The sequence below is a fragment of the Theropithecus gelada genome, chromosome 16 (assembly GCF_003255815.1).
Source record: "Theropithecus gelada isolate Dixy chromosome 16, Tgel_1.0, whole genome shotgun sequence".
Taxonomy (NCBI): domain Eukaryota; kingdom Metazoa; phylum Chordata; class Mammalia; order Primates; family Cercopithecidae; genus Theropithecus; species Theropithecus gelada.
In genome coordinates, this window is record NC_037684.1 from 36,377,734 (window position 1) to 36,393,290 (window position 15,557).

Below are 15,557 nucleotides of genomic sequence, written 5' to 3' on the forward strand. Positions count from 1 at the left end.
GCACGCTGGGGTCCTCCTGGACCCGGCCGATCCACCTCTCCGCCACCCCTTTCTCTCCCGACGCTCTCGCCCCAGCCCCGCACCTCCTCCCCTTCCCCTCCCACGCTGCCCGCTTCCCTTTCCCTCTACCCCTCAAACCCTCCTCCCCGGTTCTGCGCTCCTCCCTCCGCCCTCCCTCCGCCCGGGCTGCCTCCTCCCTCCTCCTCCCCGGGAGGCATCACTTCGTCCCGACCCGGAGGAGGACGCGAGCCCCTTGCGGGCGGTCATCACAGCCCAGCCTCGGGGCTGCCACCACGCGTTGCGCCCGTGCGCCCTCGGTCCCCGCGTCCACTGAGCGTTGCGCCCGGGGATGGGGCCCGGCCGGCCGGCGCCCGCGCCTTGGTCTCGTCACCTGCTGCGCTGCGTCCTGCTTCTCGGGGGCCTGCATTTCGGCCGTCCCGGCGCCCCTGGGGACGCCGCCCTCCCGGGTAAGGCGCTGCCAACTTGGCCAACTTCGGGGCCTGGGCGGGGGGAGCGCCGGGGCGCGGGCCGCTCTCGACTTTTCCCTCCTTTTCCCCCCTCTTTTCTCCAGAAGCGTGTGTGCGTGTGCGTGTGTGTGTGACTGGGTTTTTAAAACTCGTCTCCGCTTTTCTGAAAGCGGGAGAGGAGAGGGGAGGAGGAGCGCGCCTAGAGGTGGGGGAGGACCTGAGTGGAACCAGATGTGGCGGGCGGCGGGGGAGGGGAGCCCGGGGGACTCCAGCAGCCTCGGAGGAAGCGGGTGGGCTCGTGAGGACCCCCGCGCACGGCGCTCCCGGACCACCCGGCGCTGGCCCGTCCTTGGCAGGGGACCTGCAGGGCGCGCCCGGGGAGCCAGGGCTCTGTCCGGGAGTTCCCGGGCCCGGTCTCCTCGCTCTGCCCCAGGACTGATGCGTTAGGACGGCTTTCCAACTATCCGCGAGGGTTCGTTTCCCCCACCTTCCCCCCGCCCCCTGCATCTCGTGGGCGGTGATATTTTCTTTTCCACACTTAGTCTTCGAGGAGGCTTGTGGCGCGCGGCATCCGCCCCGTGTGAGCTCAGCAGCCCTGTGAGGAGGCTTCTGCCACCGGGACGCAGCGACAGGCTGGGCGCTGCCGTGCTGTGATGTTGCGTAGCGTGGGCAGCTCTGAGCACTCTGGTGGACCTCCAGAGGGGACAGATCTTGAGCGGCAAAAGAGCTGCTAAAGATTTAAAAACCCAACCAAAAGAAAACGAAACACAAATCAGAAAACCCTGAAACTGTGCCATTCTCTTCCTGCTCCTTATTCAGGGGTAACAGTGAAGTGTGGGGGCAGACAGATCCCGCGCCAAGAATCTGAGCATTAAAAGAAAAGATCCACTTCCTGGGGGAGTGGGGGTGGGGGCGTCTGGAGTGAACGCGGGAATCGCCCAGGAGGGTGGTGATTGCAGCCCCATTCCTGGCCCAGCTTGGTCCTGCTGGCTGTGTAATTGGGGGATGGGGACAGTCCGTGCAGTGTCTGCAGTTTTGTGCAAGGACCAGACAGCCCCCTGGAGAGTCTGGGGCCTCCAGCCTGGCCCGTGCTTGCTGGCTTGGCCTGGCGTGACGTAGGCACAAGACACGTATCTGCCAGATGGGAAAGGTGGGGGCCACGGTGACCCACATTCACGCCAACCAGAGCCCCCGGGGCAGTTCTGCACCCACCTGGCATTGAATGTCGGACAGACAGAAACCAGGCCGGGTAACCCCCTAACCCACTGCAGGACGGCCTCAGGCAGTTCCCCTGCCTCCTCGCACTCCTGTCGTCTTCTGCTCCTCTGTGCAGGGCCTCAGGAGGCAGGCAGTGGGGAGGGTTGGAGAGGATGGCCGTTCCCAGAGCTCCAGAGCGCACTTTTAAAGCCAGGCCCTGGGAGAGAGTTGTGGCCAGAGTGCTGACTCGGCCTTTCCCCCTGGAGCTTTTCATAGAAAGGGCTGGAAGTGCCTGGTGAGAGGCCCGGTCAGGGAGGACAAGGACGCCCGGAGTGTCCCTTCTCCTCCTGGTCTCTGTGCCCGGCCCTCCCTGGGGCTCTGTCCAGGGATGAGTAGCCTCAGAGGTCCCTTTCATGGTGGCACTGCATTGACCACACCCTGAGGAGGCTTGGATCTGGGTGGCAGGCAGTGTGAGGTCTTCCAGAAGCAGCTGAGCAGGAGGAGGATGGAGCTGCTGCAGGTTCCAGCTGTGCCCTCTGCCCAGAGAGCGCCTGCCCCTGCCCTGTCCAATTCCACTGGGCCCTCCCCTGGGAAGCCTGTTCAGAGCCTCTGGGCTGAAGTCCTTGCCCGAAGAGCTGGCAGCCCTTAGTACCTGGTGAATTACGTTGTCATTGGGAGGAATTCACCAGCACCAGGGACCAAATGGCCCCAGGAAATGCGTGTGGGTGGTAGGGTGTGGCAGGCCAGTGCTACTGGGGGTGAGGCTTATGCCAGGCAGGTCAGGGGCTGCATGTGGGAATTTCCTGACCACCATGGGGGGAGTCCTGTGTGCCCAGATCACGGGGCGGGGACAGCGAGGTGGCAGTGCCTTCTTGGTGCGTGATGGTGGAATCCATCTTTTCTTCACCTTGGTGGAGTGGCCCACGGAGCCTGTCACTGGAAGAAGTCCTCTTTGTTGGTTGCCATATTACTGCATTTCTGGAGCATTCAGTTTGCTCAGCCTTGAGCCAAGTTCTTGGGGAGGAGGGATGGTAGAGAAGAGTGTAAGATGCATCTTCTGGAAAAAATACCTTGTGGGAGAATGAAACGTGGAACAGTGAACTGCGTGGGGGGCAGGATGCCGTTGGTGGGATGCCTGCCTGCCCAGAGCCACGCCAAATGCTTCATGTGCAAGTTCCCATTTCATTCTGATAACAATCCAAGGAGATGGCTATTGTTGGACCATTTTTGCAGTTGAGGAAATGAAAGCTAAGAGGGGTCTGATCATTTACTATTGGTCACACACCTAGTAAGTGAAAGGCTGGAGTGTGGATGCTTTCTGTCTGGAGACTGGAGGCAGGAGAGACCATGTGGACCAAAGGGTGTCCAAGGCTGTCTGGAGAGAGGCAGGAAGGGGCCACCGGGCTGGGCTTTTCTGGGGATCATGTGGAAGCTTGCTGGCTGGGCCGAGGAGAAGGTTGGGTAAAAGAGGTGTCTGAGAGGCCAGAATGGGGAAGGGACCTGCACGCTGGCTGTGAGGAACCCCAGGGGACGCTTGGAGGTTTCCGAGCAGAGGAATAAGGGGCTAGTTGCAGGGAAAAGGGCTTCTAGGAGCTCCAGGGATCAAGTCTCAAGGTCATGGGGTGAGGAGACCTCAGGAAATCTTCCTGTGGCGAAGGTCGCTGCTCCCTGAAGGACAGGGACAGAAGCATCGGGTGCCTGGGGCTCTGACCAGAGTCAGCCAGACCAGCTCCCCACACTTCCGGCCCAGCTCCTGCTGAGTCGTGGGGTTCAGAAACTTCTTACTGTTCCCCCAAGCAAAACTCACTTTTCCTTGCTCCAACCCTCTGGCTTTCTGTGAGCCATCAGGGCCCAGGAGGTGCCCACTGGAGCTGTGTCTGGTGCTGGGATCCTGGTTCTCTTCTGGGTTTGCCTGGGCAAGGTGAGGGTACACGGAGGGGAGGAAGAACCCTGGGTTTGGGCCCCCGTTTTTCACACCAGAGAAATCCTGGCCTTCTGATGCACGCAGGGCACCGTGACTTGGCCCGATGAGATGATTTCAGAAGTGCCGTGCAATTCTCAGGCGGATATTCATTTGAGTTCCTCATCCATGTAAGCATCGAGGAGGAGTCCTGTTGCACTGTTCACACCCCCGGAGGGATGGAGCGATGGCATCCATGGCTGCGCTGTGCATGTGGTGGGTGCCGTGCCGGGTGCTGTGCTGGCAGCAGCTCTTGGATACCTCCTGTCTCTGAGCAGGTGTCACTCTTGCACACACCTGGCGTGAAGATGTTAAAGATGTTAAGGGATTCACTCAAGGCTGTGCCACCACACCACTAGAAGGTGGTACCAGTGAGGTTTGAACCCAGGAGTGGTTACGGAGCCTGAACGCTCCAGTACCATACAGCGTTTCCATCGCGTGAAGCACTGTCAGTGTGTGTGTGTTAGGAAAGCCTGGAAAATTCTGCCTTGTGGGTTCCCCCCGCCCCCATAACTCCAAGCCCTCTAGGACACCTCTCGATGTGTCCCACTGGGAGGACTCCTGAGGAGGAGGGTGGAGCGAGCAGCCCTCTGTCACATGTCAGTGGTCTGGGTGCCTGGGTTGCCCACTTCCTTGTGGGTCCAGGAGGCCTGGACCGAGCCGCCTTTAGTGTCCTCAGGATCTCTGAGGGACTCCCTCCAAGAAGTCGTAGATAAGTGAGTGACTCAAGGTGCCCCAGCCTGGCATTCCAGCTTCCCTGAGGTCAAGGATTCACATGGTTGTTCATTCATTCATTCATTCATTCATTCATTCATTCATTCATTCATTCAGTGGGTGTCTACTGAGCCCCTGCAGAGCTGAAGCAGAGATGGCATTGGCCTATACTTTATTTGAGACCTCCCCAGCATGTCTCCAGTGGGAGTCCCTGGACTTGGAGGGCCTGAGCACTGCTGATAGGAAGCATGTCTTCCTGTTTAGGCCTATGTGAGGTGGGAGGGGGCCGCTTTCCCACGCCTACGTCCTGTGAATCTGAGTGGGGTGGGCCAGTGGGGTGGTGATGCGCTCCTGGAGCTCACCCTGGGCCCTGAAGATCTGTCACTCCTCGGCTAGGGATTGTACCAGTAAACGGCAGCTGGATGAGGGCTGTTCAGTGGCACCTGTGACACTGGGGGACTGCCGGGGTCCACCAGCTGCAGCCCTTTAGGAAACAGATTGGGTTGACCCCTCAACTGCACACTGTGGCCCCTCGTGGAATTCTACCAGTTGGTTCCTTTCTTGCACTTCCCCCTGCCCTCCTGGCCCCCAGGCACCAGCCTCGTGGCTCTGCACTCTGGGAGCGCAGACCCTTCCACCTGCACTCTGCTCCCTTCAGCCTCCCCCTCCCCCGGTTTCTCTTTCTCCGACTGTGCATTCTGCTCTGGCTTTTGTTGGTAGCAGAAGGACCAACTTCTTCCTGGTTTTCTCGGCCCCCCATGCTTCTGCTCTGTTGTCCTGCCCCAGCCTTCTCCACCTCCAGGCCTCTGCCCACGCGCGATCCCTTTGCCTGGCGTGCCTCCCCTCCCCTCTTCTTTCCCACCTTCCAATGACCCTTCCTTCGAGACTCATGGATCCTGGGGAGGACACTGAGGGAGACTGGTCCCTGCCTCTTGGAATGACCTCAGCAGACGGGAGACAAGCACACAGACATGGCCCACAGTGACAGATCCCAGATCGGATGGGTGGCCTCTCTGTTTATCTCCTTCCCAGGGGCCACCTCGGGAGGACACGTGTAGGGAACACTAGAGCCAGCCTGCCTTAGCCTTCCCCAGCCTTCCCTGAAGGCAGCCAGGTGCGGGGCTGAGAAGTGGCCCCTCCCCCTGTAGATGAGGCAGGAGTGTGGGCATGGTCCGCAGTGTATCCCCACCTCCGTCCTCTGGAAATGTAGATAGGGACAGGATAGGTGGGACCAGGATTGATGCCACTCACCAGCTATGTGACCTCAGTCAGAGACTCAAGTGTCTTCATTTATAAGATGGGAAAAATCAATACCTCTTGTAGAGGTATTATAGGAATTACATACAAATGAGATCCTGAATGTATGAGATATGTGCCTGGTACACTACTGGGCACAGAATAATTCCTTGGCAAACAATACTCAATTATTGCTATTTTTATTAAGAGGAGAAAGGCTGGGTGAGGTGGCTCACACCTGTAATCCCAGCACTTTGGGAGGCCGAGGCAGGTGGATTGCTTGAGGTCAAGACCAGCCTGACCAGCGTGGTGAAACCCCGTCTCTACTGAAAATACAAAAATTGGCCGGGCATGGTGGCTCACGCCTGTAATCCCAGCACTTTGGGAGGCTGAGGTGGGCGGATCATGAGGTCAGGAGATCGAGATCATCCTGGCTAACATGGTGAAACCCCGTCTCTACTAAAAATACAAAAAATTAGCCAGGCGTGGTGGCGGGCGCCTGTAGTCCCAGCTACTCTGGAGGCTGAGGCAGCAGAATCGTTTGAACCCAGGAGGCAGAGGTTGCAGTGAGCCGAGATCATGCCACTGCACTGCAGCCTGGGCAACAGAGCAAGACTCTGTCTCAAAAAAAAAAAAAAAAAAAAAGAAGAAGAGAAAACATGACTATGACTATCAGTTTCCCAAATATGATAAAACAGTCTTCAATATACAAAATCCTGCTGGACATGGTGGCCCATGCCTATAATCCCAGCAGTTTGGGAGGCTGAGGAGGGAAGATTGCTTGAGCCCAGGAGTTTAAGACCAGCTTGGGCAACATGATGAAACCCAGTCACTACAAAAAAAAAGAAAAAAAGAAAAAAATTAGCCGGGTGTCCTGGCTCATGCCTGTAGTCCCAGCTACTGGGGAGGCTGAGATGGGAGGATCGCTTGAGCACAGGAGGTTGAGGCTGTAGTAAGCCGTGATTGCATCATCGCATTCCAGCCTGGGTGACAGAATGAGACCCTGTCTCAAAAAAAAAAAAAAAATCCTAACTGCAACTGTTACCAGAAAGGGGGTCCAATCCAGACCCCAAGAGAGGGAACTCATGCAAGAAGAATTTGAGGTGAATCCATAGGGAAAAGTGAAAGTAGGCTTATTAGGAAAGGAAAGGAGTAAAGAATGGCTACTCCATAGGCAGAGAAGTAGCATGACGGCTCAGCTGCTTATACAATTGTTACTTCTTGATGATATGCTAAACAAGGGGTGGATTATTCGTGAGTTTTCTGGGAAAGGGGTGGGCAGTTCCCAGAACGAAGGGAGTCCTCCCTTTTTTAGACCCTATAAGGTAACTTCTTGACATTGCCATGGCGTTTGTAAACTGTCATGGCACTGATAGGAGTATCTTTTAGCATGCCAATGCATTATAATTAGTGTATAAAAAATGGGCAGTGAGGATGACCAGAGGTCACTTTTTTTTTTGAGACGGAGTCTCACTCTGTTGCCCAGGCTGCAGTGCCATGGCATGATCTTGGCTCACTGCAACCTCCTATTTTTTTTTTCTTTTTCTTTTTTTTTTTTTTTGAGACAGGGTTTCACTCTGTCACCCAGGCTGGAGTGCAATGGTACCACCTCGGCTCACCGCAACCTCTGCCTCCCAGGTTCAAGCAATTCTCCTGCCTCAGCCTCCCAAGTAGCTGGGACTATAGGCACGTGCCACCACACCTGGCTAATTTTTGTACTTTTAGTAGAGATGGGATTTTACCATGTTGACCAGACTGGTCTTGAACTCCTGACCTCATAATCTGCCCACGCCAGCCTCCCAAAGTGCTGGGATTACAGGTGTGAGCCACCATGCCCGGCTCAGAGGTCACTTTTGTCACCTCTTAGTTTTGGTGGGATTTGGGTGACTTCTATTCTGCATGCTGTTTTTTCGGCAAGGTCTTTGTGACCTGTGTCTTGTGCTGACCTCCTATGTCATCCTGTGCCTTAGAATGCCTAACCTCTTGGGAATGCAGCCCAGGAGTTCCCAGCCTCATTTTACCCAGCCCCTATTAAAGATGGAGTTGCTCTGGTTCAAACACCTCTGACACAACTTTTTTTTTTTTTTTTCCCAGACAGTCTCCCTCTGTCACCCAGGCTGGAGTGCAGTGGCACGATCTTGGCTCACTACAACTTCTGCCTCCTGAGTTCAAGCGATTCTCTTGCCTCAGCTTCCCAAAGTGCACCACCATGCCCAGCCCCATTTTATTTTTTTAAATTGAAGCAGGTCTAAACCCGTGACTTCATTATTACTCTTTTTTTCTTTTTCTTTTTCAGAAATAGCCTCAGTGAGAGGCATTACTTCTTCGTGACACTTTGCTAACTACTGTAAGTGCCAAAAAGTAATCGTAGTTTTTCTGAAAGTAAATTGAGACACCAAAGAAAAAAAAATCCCATCCTCAACAGTCCTATCCCCCAAAACCCCTCAATTTGTTGCCATCCTCTTTATCACCTTCCTCTTCATCCTTACACTTCTCTATTTAATCTTCACTTAGGGAAGGATAAGGAACTTCCTGGGACTCTGGAATAAAACCAAGACAGACTAGGGAACACTGGGGTGGTTGGGCATACCTCTCCCCTTTTTGCCTCTAGTTGCCTTTAGCCTACTGTCTAAGGGACTGCCCCCAAGGGTCATACTAATGAGGCTCCCTAATTACTAAATTAAGTGACCTTTCTTAGGCCTCACCTTGCAGCATGGATGCTGTTCATTAGCCTCAATTGTAAGAATGGGCCAGGCACAGTGGCTCATGCCTATTATCCCAGTGCTTTTGGAGGCCAAGGGAGGAGAGATTGCTTGAGGCCAGGAGTTGGAGACCAGCCAGGGCAACATAGCAAGACCCCATGTCTACAATTTTTTTTTTTTTTTTAATTAGCTGGGCACAGTGGTGCGTGCCTGTAGTCTCAGCTACTCAGGAGGCTGAGGCAGGAAGATTACTTGAGCCCAGGAGTTGGAGGCTGCAGTGAGCTATGATTGCACCACTGCACAACCTGGACAACACAGTGAGACCCTATCTCAAAAAAAGGAAAGTAAAAATGCATGCTCAGTGGAAAACATTCAAACCATATGCAAGTAAGTGCGAAAAAATGTGAAGTCCACTCCCCTACACTGATCACACCCTAGCACAAGCCAGTCTACCACTAGCAGATTCTATGGGTAATCTTCCCAACCAAGATTCCCCAGTGAAGATTAGTAGTAGTTCATTGGGTAATCTTCTGATTTTTTATGCATATGCACACACGTAAATACTCCTTTTACCCAAATAGGCCCATATTTTAAAATCTTCTGCAAAATAATTTTTATTTTATGTATTCTTAGAGATCTTGCCATAGCCATCTACAGAGCTGCCTCATTCTTATTAACGTGCTCAATATTTCATTGTTAGGATGTACTTGGTTCAAACAAAACAAAATTGCTTCCCTACAATGGACTGTTTTCTGGGTTTTTTGTTGTTGTTGTTTGTTTTTTTGTTTGTTTGTTTTGTTAGACAGAGTCTCACTCTGTCGTCCAAGCTGGAGTGCAGTGGCGCAATCTCCGCTCACTGCAAGCCCCGCCTCCCGGGTTCACGCCATTCTCCTGCCTCAGCCTCCCGAGTAGCTGGAACTACAGGCGCCCGCCACCACGGCCGGCTAATTTTGTTTTTGTATTTTTAGTACAGACAGGGTTTCACCGTGTTAGCCAGGATGGTCTCAATCTCCTGACCTCTGATCCACCCTTGGCCTCCCAAAGTGCTGGAATTACAGGTGTGAGCCACCGTGCCCGGCCTGTTGTTGTTTTTTAATTAAAGACAGAGTCTCGCTATGTTCCCCAGACCTGGCCTTGAACTGGGCTCATGAGATTCTTCTGCCTTGGCCTCCCAAAGTGCTGGGATTACAGGCACAAACCACTGCACCAGGACCGATGGACACTTTTGAAAACTCTCTTCCCTCGGCCTTTGTGAGATAATTTACATCCACAGTTTCCTCCCTCAGGGTCTTCCCCTCCACCCTCAGTCCAGAGCTGGCATTGCTGCCATGTTAGTGCTGCTAAGGGACAGCTTGAATCAATGTAAACTTTCTGAATTTAGAATTCCCGCCAGGCGCGGTGACTCATGCCTATAATCCCAGCACTGTGGGAGGCCAAGGCAGGCGGATCACCTGAAGTCAGGAGTTCAAGACTAGCCTGGCGAACATGGTAACCCGTCTCCATTAAAAATACAAAAATACAAAATGGTGAAACCCCGTCTCTACTAACAATACAAAAATTAGCCAGGTGTGGTGGTGCGTGCTTGTAATCGCAGCACTTTGGGAGGCTGAGGCGGGTGGATCACTTGAGGCCAGGGGTTCAAGACTAGTCTGGCCAACATGGTGAAACCCGGTCTCTCCTAAAAATACAAAAATTAGCCAGGCATGGTGGTGCATGCCTGTAATCCCAGCAGCTCGGGAGGCTGAGGCAGGAGAATAACTTGAACCCGGGAGGTGGAGGTTGCAGTGAGCTGAGATCATGCCATTGCACCAGCCTTGGTAACAGAGCAAGATTCTGTCTCAAAAAAAAAAAAAAGAGAGAAAAGAAAAAGAATTCCTGGCCTTCCATGGTCAGGTTCTCAGTGCTTGTGCAAGCCAAGCTGAGCTCCTTGCCATTACCCATAGCTCTCAGTACTGCCCAACTGGGACTCTGCTCAGGCTTTTTTTCCTGCCAGGAGCACCAGCTTCCCAGGGGGCTGTCTCTGAGTCCCAGTTCACACCTGTGGCCTTCTGGTTGCCCTCAGCTGGAAGGAGCCTTTCTTTCCACAGCTGTTCTAGCATTTTACTGCTGTCGTCCCTCAAACACCTCCAGAGCAGGGCCTTTTTGTTGCTGCACAGGTTTCTGCACATTACCTTGGCCACGGTGGCATTTGTTTTTGTTTGTTTGCTTGTTTGTTTGAAACGGGGTCTTGCTGTGTTGCCCAGGCTGGAGTGCAGTGGTACTCACGGGAGACTCAACCTCCTGGGCTCAAGCAATTCTTCTGCCTTAGCTTCCCAAGTAGCTGGGACGACAGGCGGCGCCGCCACTCTATTTTGTTGCTACTATTTTAGTAGGGGGTCTTCCTATGTTGCCCAGGCTGGTCTCGACCTCCTGGGCTCAAGGGCTCCTCCTGCCCCAGCCTCCCAATCCCAAGGTATTGGGATTACAGGTGTGAGCAGCTTCAAGGTTGGCATTTGGTATTATTTAGTAAATATTTGTTGAAAATGAAAAAAGAAAGCAGACAAGTGTTCCAAAGAACTTTTTTTTTTTTTTTTTTTTTTTTTTTTTATGGTAAGGCAATGAGAGTTACCCTTCTAGAATTTTACATGATGTCATGGTCATGAAAAACATATGGTTTTGAATTAAAATAAAAAAAAGTCGTCCAATGTACTAGAAAAAAATTCCAGAAGTGGATTTAAACTGTTATAAGAACTTAATGTGAGACACACCAGAAAAAACACACTAATAGGAAAAGGAATTTTTACTTTTAAATGTTATGAGCACGGCCGGGCACAGTGGCTCACGCCTGTAATCCCAGCACTTTGGGAGGCCAAGGTGGGCAGATCACGAGGTCAGGAGTTCGAGACCAGCCTGGACAACATGGTGAAACCCTGTCTCTACTAAAAATACAAAAATTAGCTGGGCATGGTGGCATGTGCCTGTAATCCCAGCTACTTAGGAGGCTGAGGTAGGAGTATTGCTTGAACCTGGGAGGTAGAGGTTGCAGTCAGCCGAGGTGGTGCCATTGCACTCCAGCCTGTGTGACAGAGTGAAACCCTGTCTCAAAAAAAAAAAAAGAAAAGAAAAGAAAAGAAAAAAATTAGCCAGGGGTGGCGGTGGGCACCTGTAATCCCAGCTACTTGGGAGGTTGAGGCTGGTCTTGAACTCTTAACCCCGGAGGCAGAGGTTGCAGTGAGCTGAGATCGTGCCACTGCACTCCAGCCTCCGTGAAAAAGTGAGAAGACTCTCTTTGTCTCAAAAGCAAAATAAAACAAAAACAAATGTTATGAGGACACCTGGATTACAATTAGAAACTTTAATTTCAGTTTATAGTTGATCACACTTGAGGAAATTCAGATAGCAAGCTTTCACACAGAAAGTGCAAAGATTGGGCTGGGCGCAGTGGCTCATGCCTGTAATCCCAGCACTTTGGGAGACTGAGGCAGGCGGATCACCTGAGGCCAGGAATTTGAGATCATCCTGGCCAACACGGTGAAACCCCATCTCTACTAAAAATACAAAAAGGAGCCGGGCGTGGTGGCGCATGCCTGTAATCCCAGCTACTTGGGCGGGGCAGAGTGGGGGGTGCTGAGGCAGGAGAATCACTTGAACCCGTGAGGCAGAGGTTGTGGTGAGCTGAGATTGTGCCACTGCACTCCAGCTTAGGCAACAGAGTGAGACTTTGTCTCAAATAAATAAACAAAGTGCAAAGATCACTAGAAATGAGGGAAATTAGCTTTCTTTAACTACTTAAACTAGCAAAAACAGAAAAGCTAGTATTGGCAGAGCTTAAGCAATGCTCCCGCCTAAGCCGCCTGAGTTGGGACTATATGCTTGAGCCACAGCCTTTAGTAGCAAAACAAATTGGAAACCACATGATGGATGATTTACATAACTTTAAGTGACAAATACATGGCTAATGATTCTTTTTTTTCTTTTTTCTTTTTTTTTTTTTTTTTTGAGACAGAGTCTCGCTCTGTCGCCCAGGCTGGAGTGCAGTGGCGCGATCTCGGCTCACTGCAAGCTCTGCCTCCCGGGTTCACACCATTCTCCTGCCTCAGCCTCCCTGGTAGCTGGGACTACAGGCGCCCACCGCCAAGCCTGGCTAATTTTTTTTTTTTTAGTAGAGTTGTGGTTTCACTGTGTTAGCCAGGATGGTCTCGATCTCCTGACTTTGTGATCCGCCCGCCTCGGCCTCCCAAAGTACTGGGATTACAGGCGTGAGCCACCGTGCCTGGCCTATAGCTGTTTTAAAATTCAGGATTCAATTAGGTATCATGTCTCTTTAATCTCCCTTAATCTAGAATAGTTGCTTGGCCTTGTTGTCTTTTATGGCATTGCATTTTTGAGGATCCCAGGCCAGTTGTTTTGTAAAACGTCCCACAGTCTAAATTTGTCTGATTGTTTACTCGTTCCTGGATTCATATTAAACGTTTTTGGAAAGGGAATTCATGGGTGATGTTGTGTCCTTCCATTCCATCACACCAATGTCAGTTTGTTCCCTTACGCTAACTTTGACCATTTGTTTCAGCTGGTGTCTACCAGATCTCTCCACTAAAAAAGTACCCTTTCCCTTTTTCTGAGACGAAGTCTCACTCTGTCACCCAGGCTGGACTGCAGCAGTGCGATCTCGGCTCACTGCAACCTCCACCTCCCACGTTCAAGCAATTATTCTGCCTCATCCTCCCAAGTAGCTGGGATTACAGGTGCCTGCCACCATGCCTGGCTAATTTTTGTATTTTTAGTAGAGATGGAGTTCCACTATGTTGGCCAGGCGGGTTGCGAACCCCTGAGCTCAAGTGATCCACCTGCCTCGGCCTCCTAAAGTGCTGAGATTACATGCGTGAACCACCGCGCCTGGCCTCCCCTTTGTATTTAGCAGATAACCTAAGGAATTTTAACCATAGTCTTAAAAAAGAAAAGTTGTTCATAGTAGCCTTATTCATAATAGCCAAAAACTAAAAACTAGTGCCAAACTGAAAACCACCCAAATGCCCACCAACAATAGAATGAATTGTGGCAGCTTCACAAAATTGAATATTAGCGATGAGAATGAACAAGCTCCAGTTGCATGCCACAGCATGGATGGAGTTCACAAACTGAGCCAGACGCTACTTCATACCGTATGACCCAATGTATAGAAAACACCAAAATAGCCGGGCGCAGTTGCTCACGCCTGTAATCCCAGCACTTTGGGAGGCCAAGGCAGGTGGATCACCTGAGGTCAGGAGTTCGAGACCAGCCTGGCCAGTGTGATGAAACCCCGTCTCTACTAAAAATACAAAAATTAGCTGGGCATGGTGGCAGGTGCCTGTAATCTCACGTTACTGAGGAAACTGAGGCAAGAGAATCACTTGAACCTGGGAAGTGGAGGTTGCAGTGAACTGAGATCACGCTATTGTACTCCAGCTGGGTGACAAGAGTGAAACTCCATCTAAAAAAAAAAAAACACCAAAATAAAAGGTACAACGCATCTGTGCTGTTTGTAGTCAGAAGAGTGGTTACCTTTAGTGTGGGAGAAGGGTACTCAGTGACCAGTGAGGGTTTCAAATAAAATTTAAAAAGAACAACAAACAGGGAAGGGATCTGTAACAAACATGGCAACTAGCTCATATAAAACCATGAGAAAAACACAGGAACCTGCAATGGTTTTAAGGCAATTATGGTCAAAATAGATAAGACTGTAAAAGATCTGAACAGAGTTCACCAAGAGGAAATGCCTGTGTCTAATAAGCCAATGGAAAATGTTTAAAATCACTAGCAAAACAATTTCACCTCTCACAACAGTGCCAGGAAAGATTGACATAATAATATGTTAAACATAACATTAGAATTAGGAAATTATGTTTGTAAGTAAAACTAATAGCTAGGAAATGATTAAATGAAACGTAATATCATGGAATAATATACAATCATTAAGGTGATTTTTACGAATATTTTTAAGGACAGAAAAATCCCTTTGCTGAAATATTAAGTGAAAAAAGATCCAAAAATGTTTGCGTGTGGATATGTGCATGTATATTTATGTTTATATACGTGTATTACATGTGTGTATATATATGAATGGAAATATTTTGGATGTATAGATAAAATTGGTAGAAAAATCACAGCAAAATTAAAAGAGATTCTTTTACGTACTATGCTATATACTACATAATATATTATTTAACAGGGGTGATTGTAGATGAAATTTTTCTGTTTTAAACATGTCTGGAGGCTGGGTGTGGTGACTCCTGTCTGTAATCCCAGCACTTTGGGAGGCTGAGGAAAGTGGATCACTTGAGGTCAGGAGTTTGAGACCAGCCTGGCCAACATGGCGAAACCCCATCTCTTCTAAAAATACAAAAATTAGCCAGGTGTGGTGATGGGCACCTGTAATCCCAGCTATTCAAGAGGCTGAGGCAGGAGAACTGCTTGAACCCAGAAGATGGAGGTTGCAGTGGGCTGAGATTGTGCCAGTGCTCTCCACCCTGGACAACAGAGAAAGACTGCATCTGGAAAAATAAAAAAAAACATGTCTGGAGCCGGGATGCCGTGGCTCACACCTGTAATCCCAGCACTTTGGGATGCCAGGAGTTGAAGACCACTTTGGGCAACATAGCAAGACCCCATCTTTACAAAAAGTAAAAGTAAAAAATAAACATGTTGGTATCTTGGGCCATGGAGTGGCAATGGGCATCTTTTGCCTGTGATCAGTCACGTGATCCCAGCAGCACTCACGTCCTGTTCCCAGTACCCTCCTGTCATTGGTCCAAGGATGAGCATGTGACTCCTCACAGCCAGTCAGAGCCTCCCTGGGAGGGTAAGGGGGCCCTCTGGTGGTGTTTTCCAGCACAGCCCGCAGATCCTCCTTTGGGACTTAGGGCAGGGCATAGGACTCCTCCCCGCTTGTGCTTGCGGGCGAGGATCAGCCTCCGAGATTCTGCGAGAGACTCTCAAGGGGCACCAGCTGGAGCTGGTTCTGTGTCTGCAGGGAACCACCTGGTGCTGTCTGCATTAATAGCCCGCTATCGCGAGTTTTCTCCTCTTTATCTTTATGACTTAGCCAAGTGTTCACAGAAGAGGCAGGGGTGGAGGGTTCAAACGCTGTCGTACACGTTTGCTTTTCGAAAAACAACGGGACACAAAATTCTATGAACATGAAATGACAGTACCTGGTAAGTGACCCGAATGCAACTCTGAAGGGTGCCAGTAAGTTAGGGAATTGGCCTTTGGAAGGCTTCCTTCTTTTTAGAAACTATAATGTTTCCATATAATGTTGTT

At 50.9% G+C, this 15,557-nt stretch overlaps 1 protein-coding gene across 2 annotated transcripts in view; it reads left to right on the plus strand.

Moving 5' to 3' along the window:
* Positions 1-231: 231 nt before the first annotated feature.
* The window catches only part of MRC2 (mannose receptor C type 2), a 61,245-nt gene continuing 45,919 nt past the window's right edge, over positions 232-15,557 (plus strand). For both annotated transcript variants that reach the window (XM_025362435.1, XM_025362436.1), the window contains exon 1: positions 232-467. In XM_025362435.1, the coding sequence (XP_025218220.1) occupies positions 350-467 (118 nt within the window). In that variant the 5' untranslated portion in view covers positions 232-349. The remainder of the gene's footprint in view (positions 468-15,557) is intronic.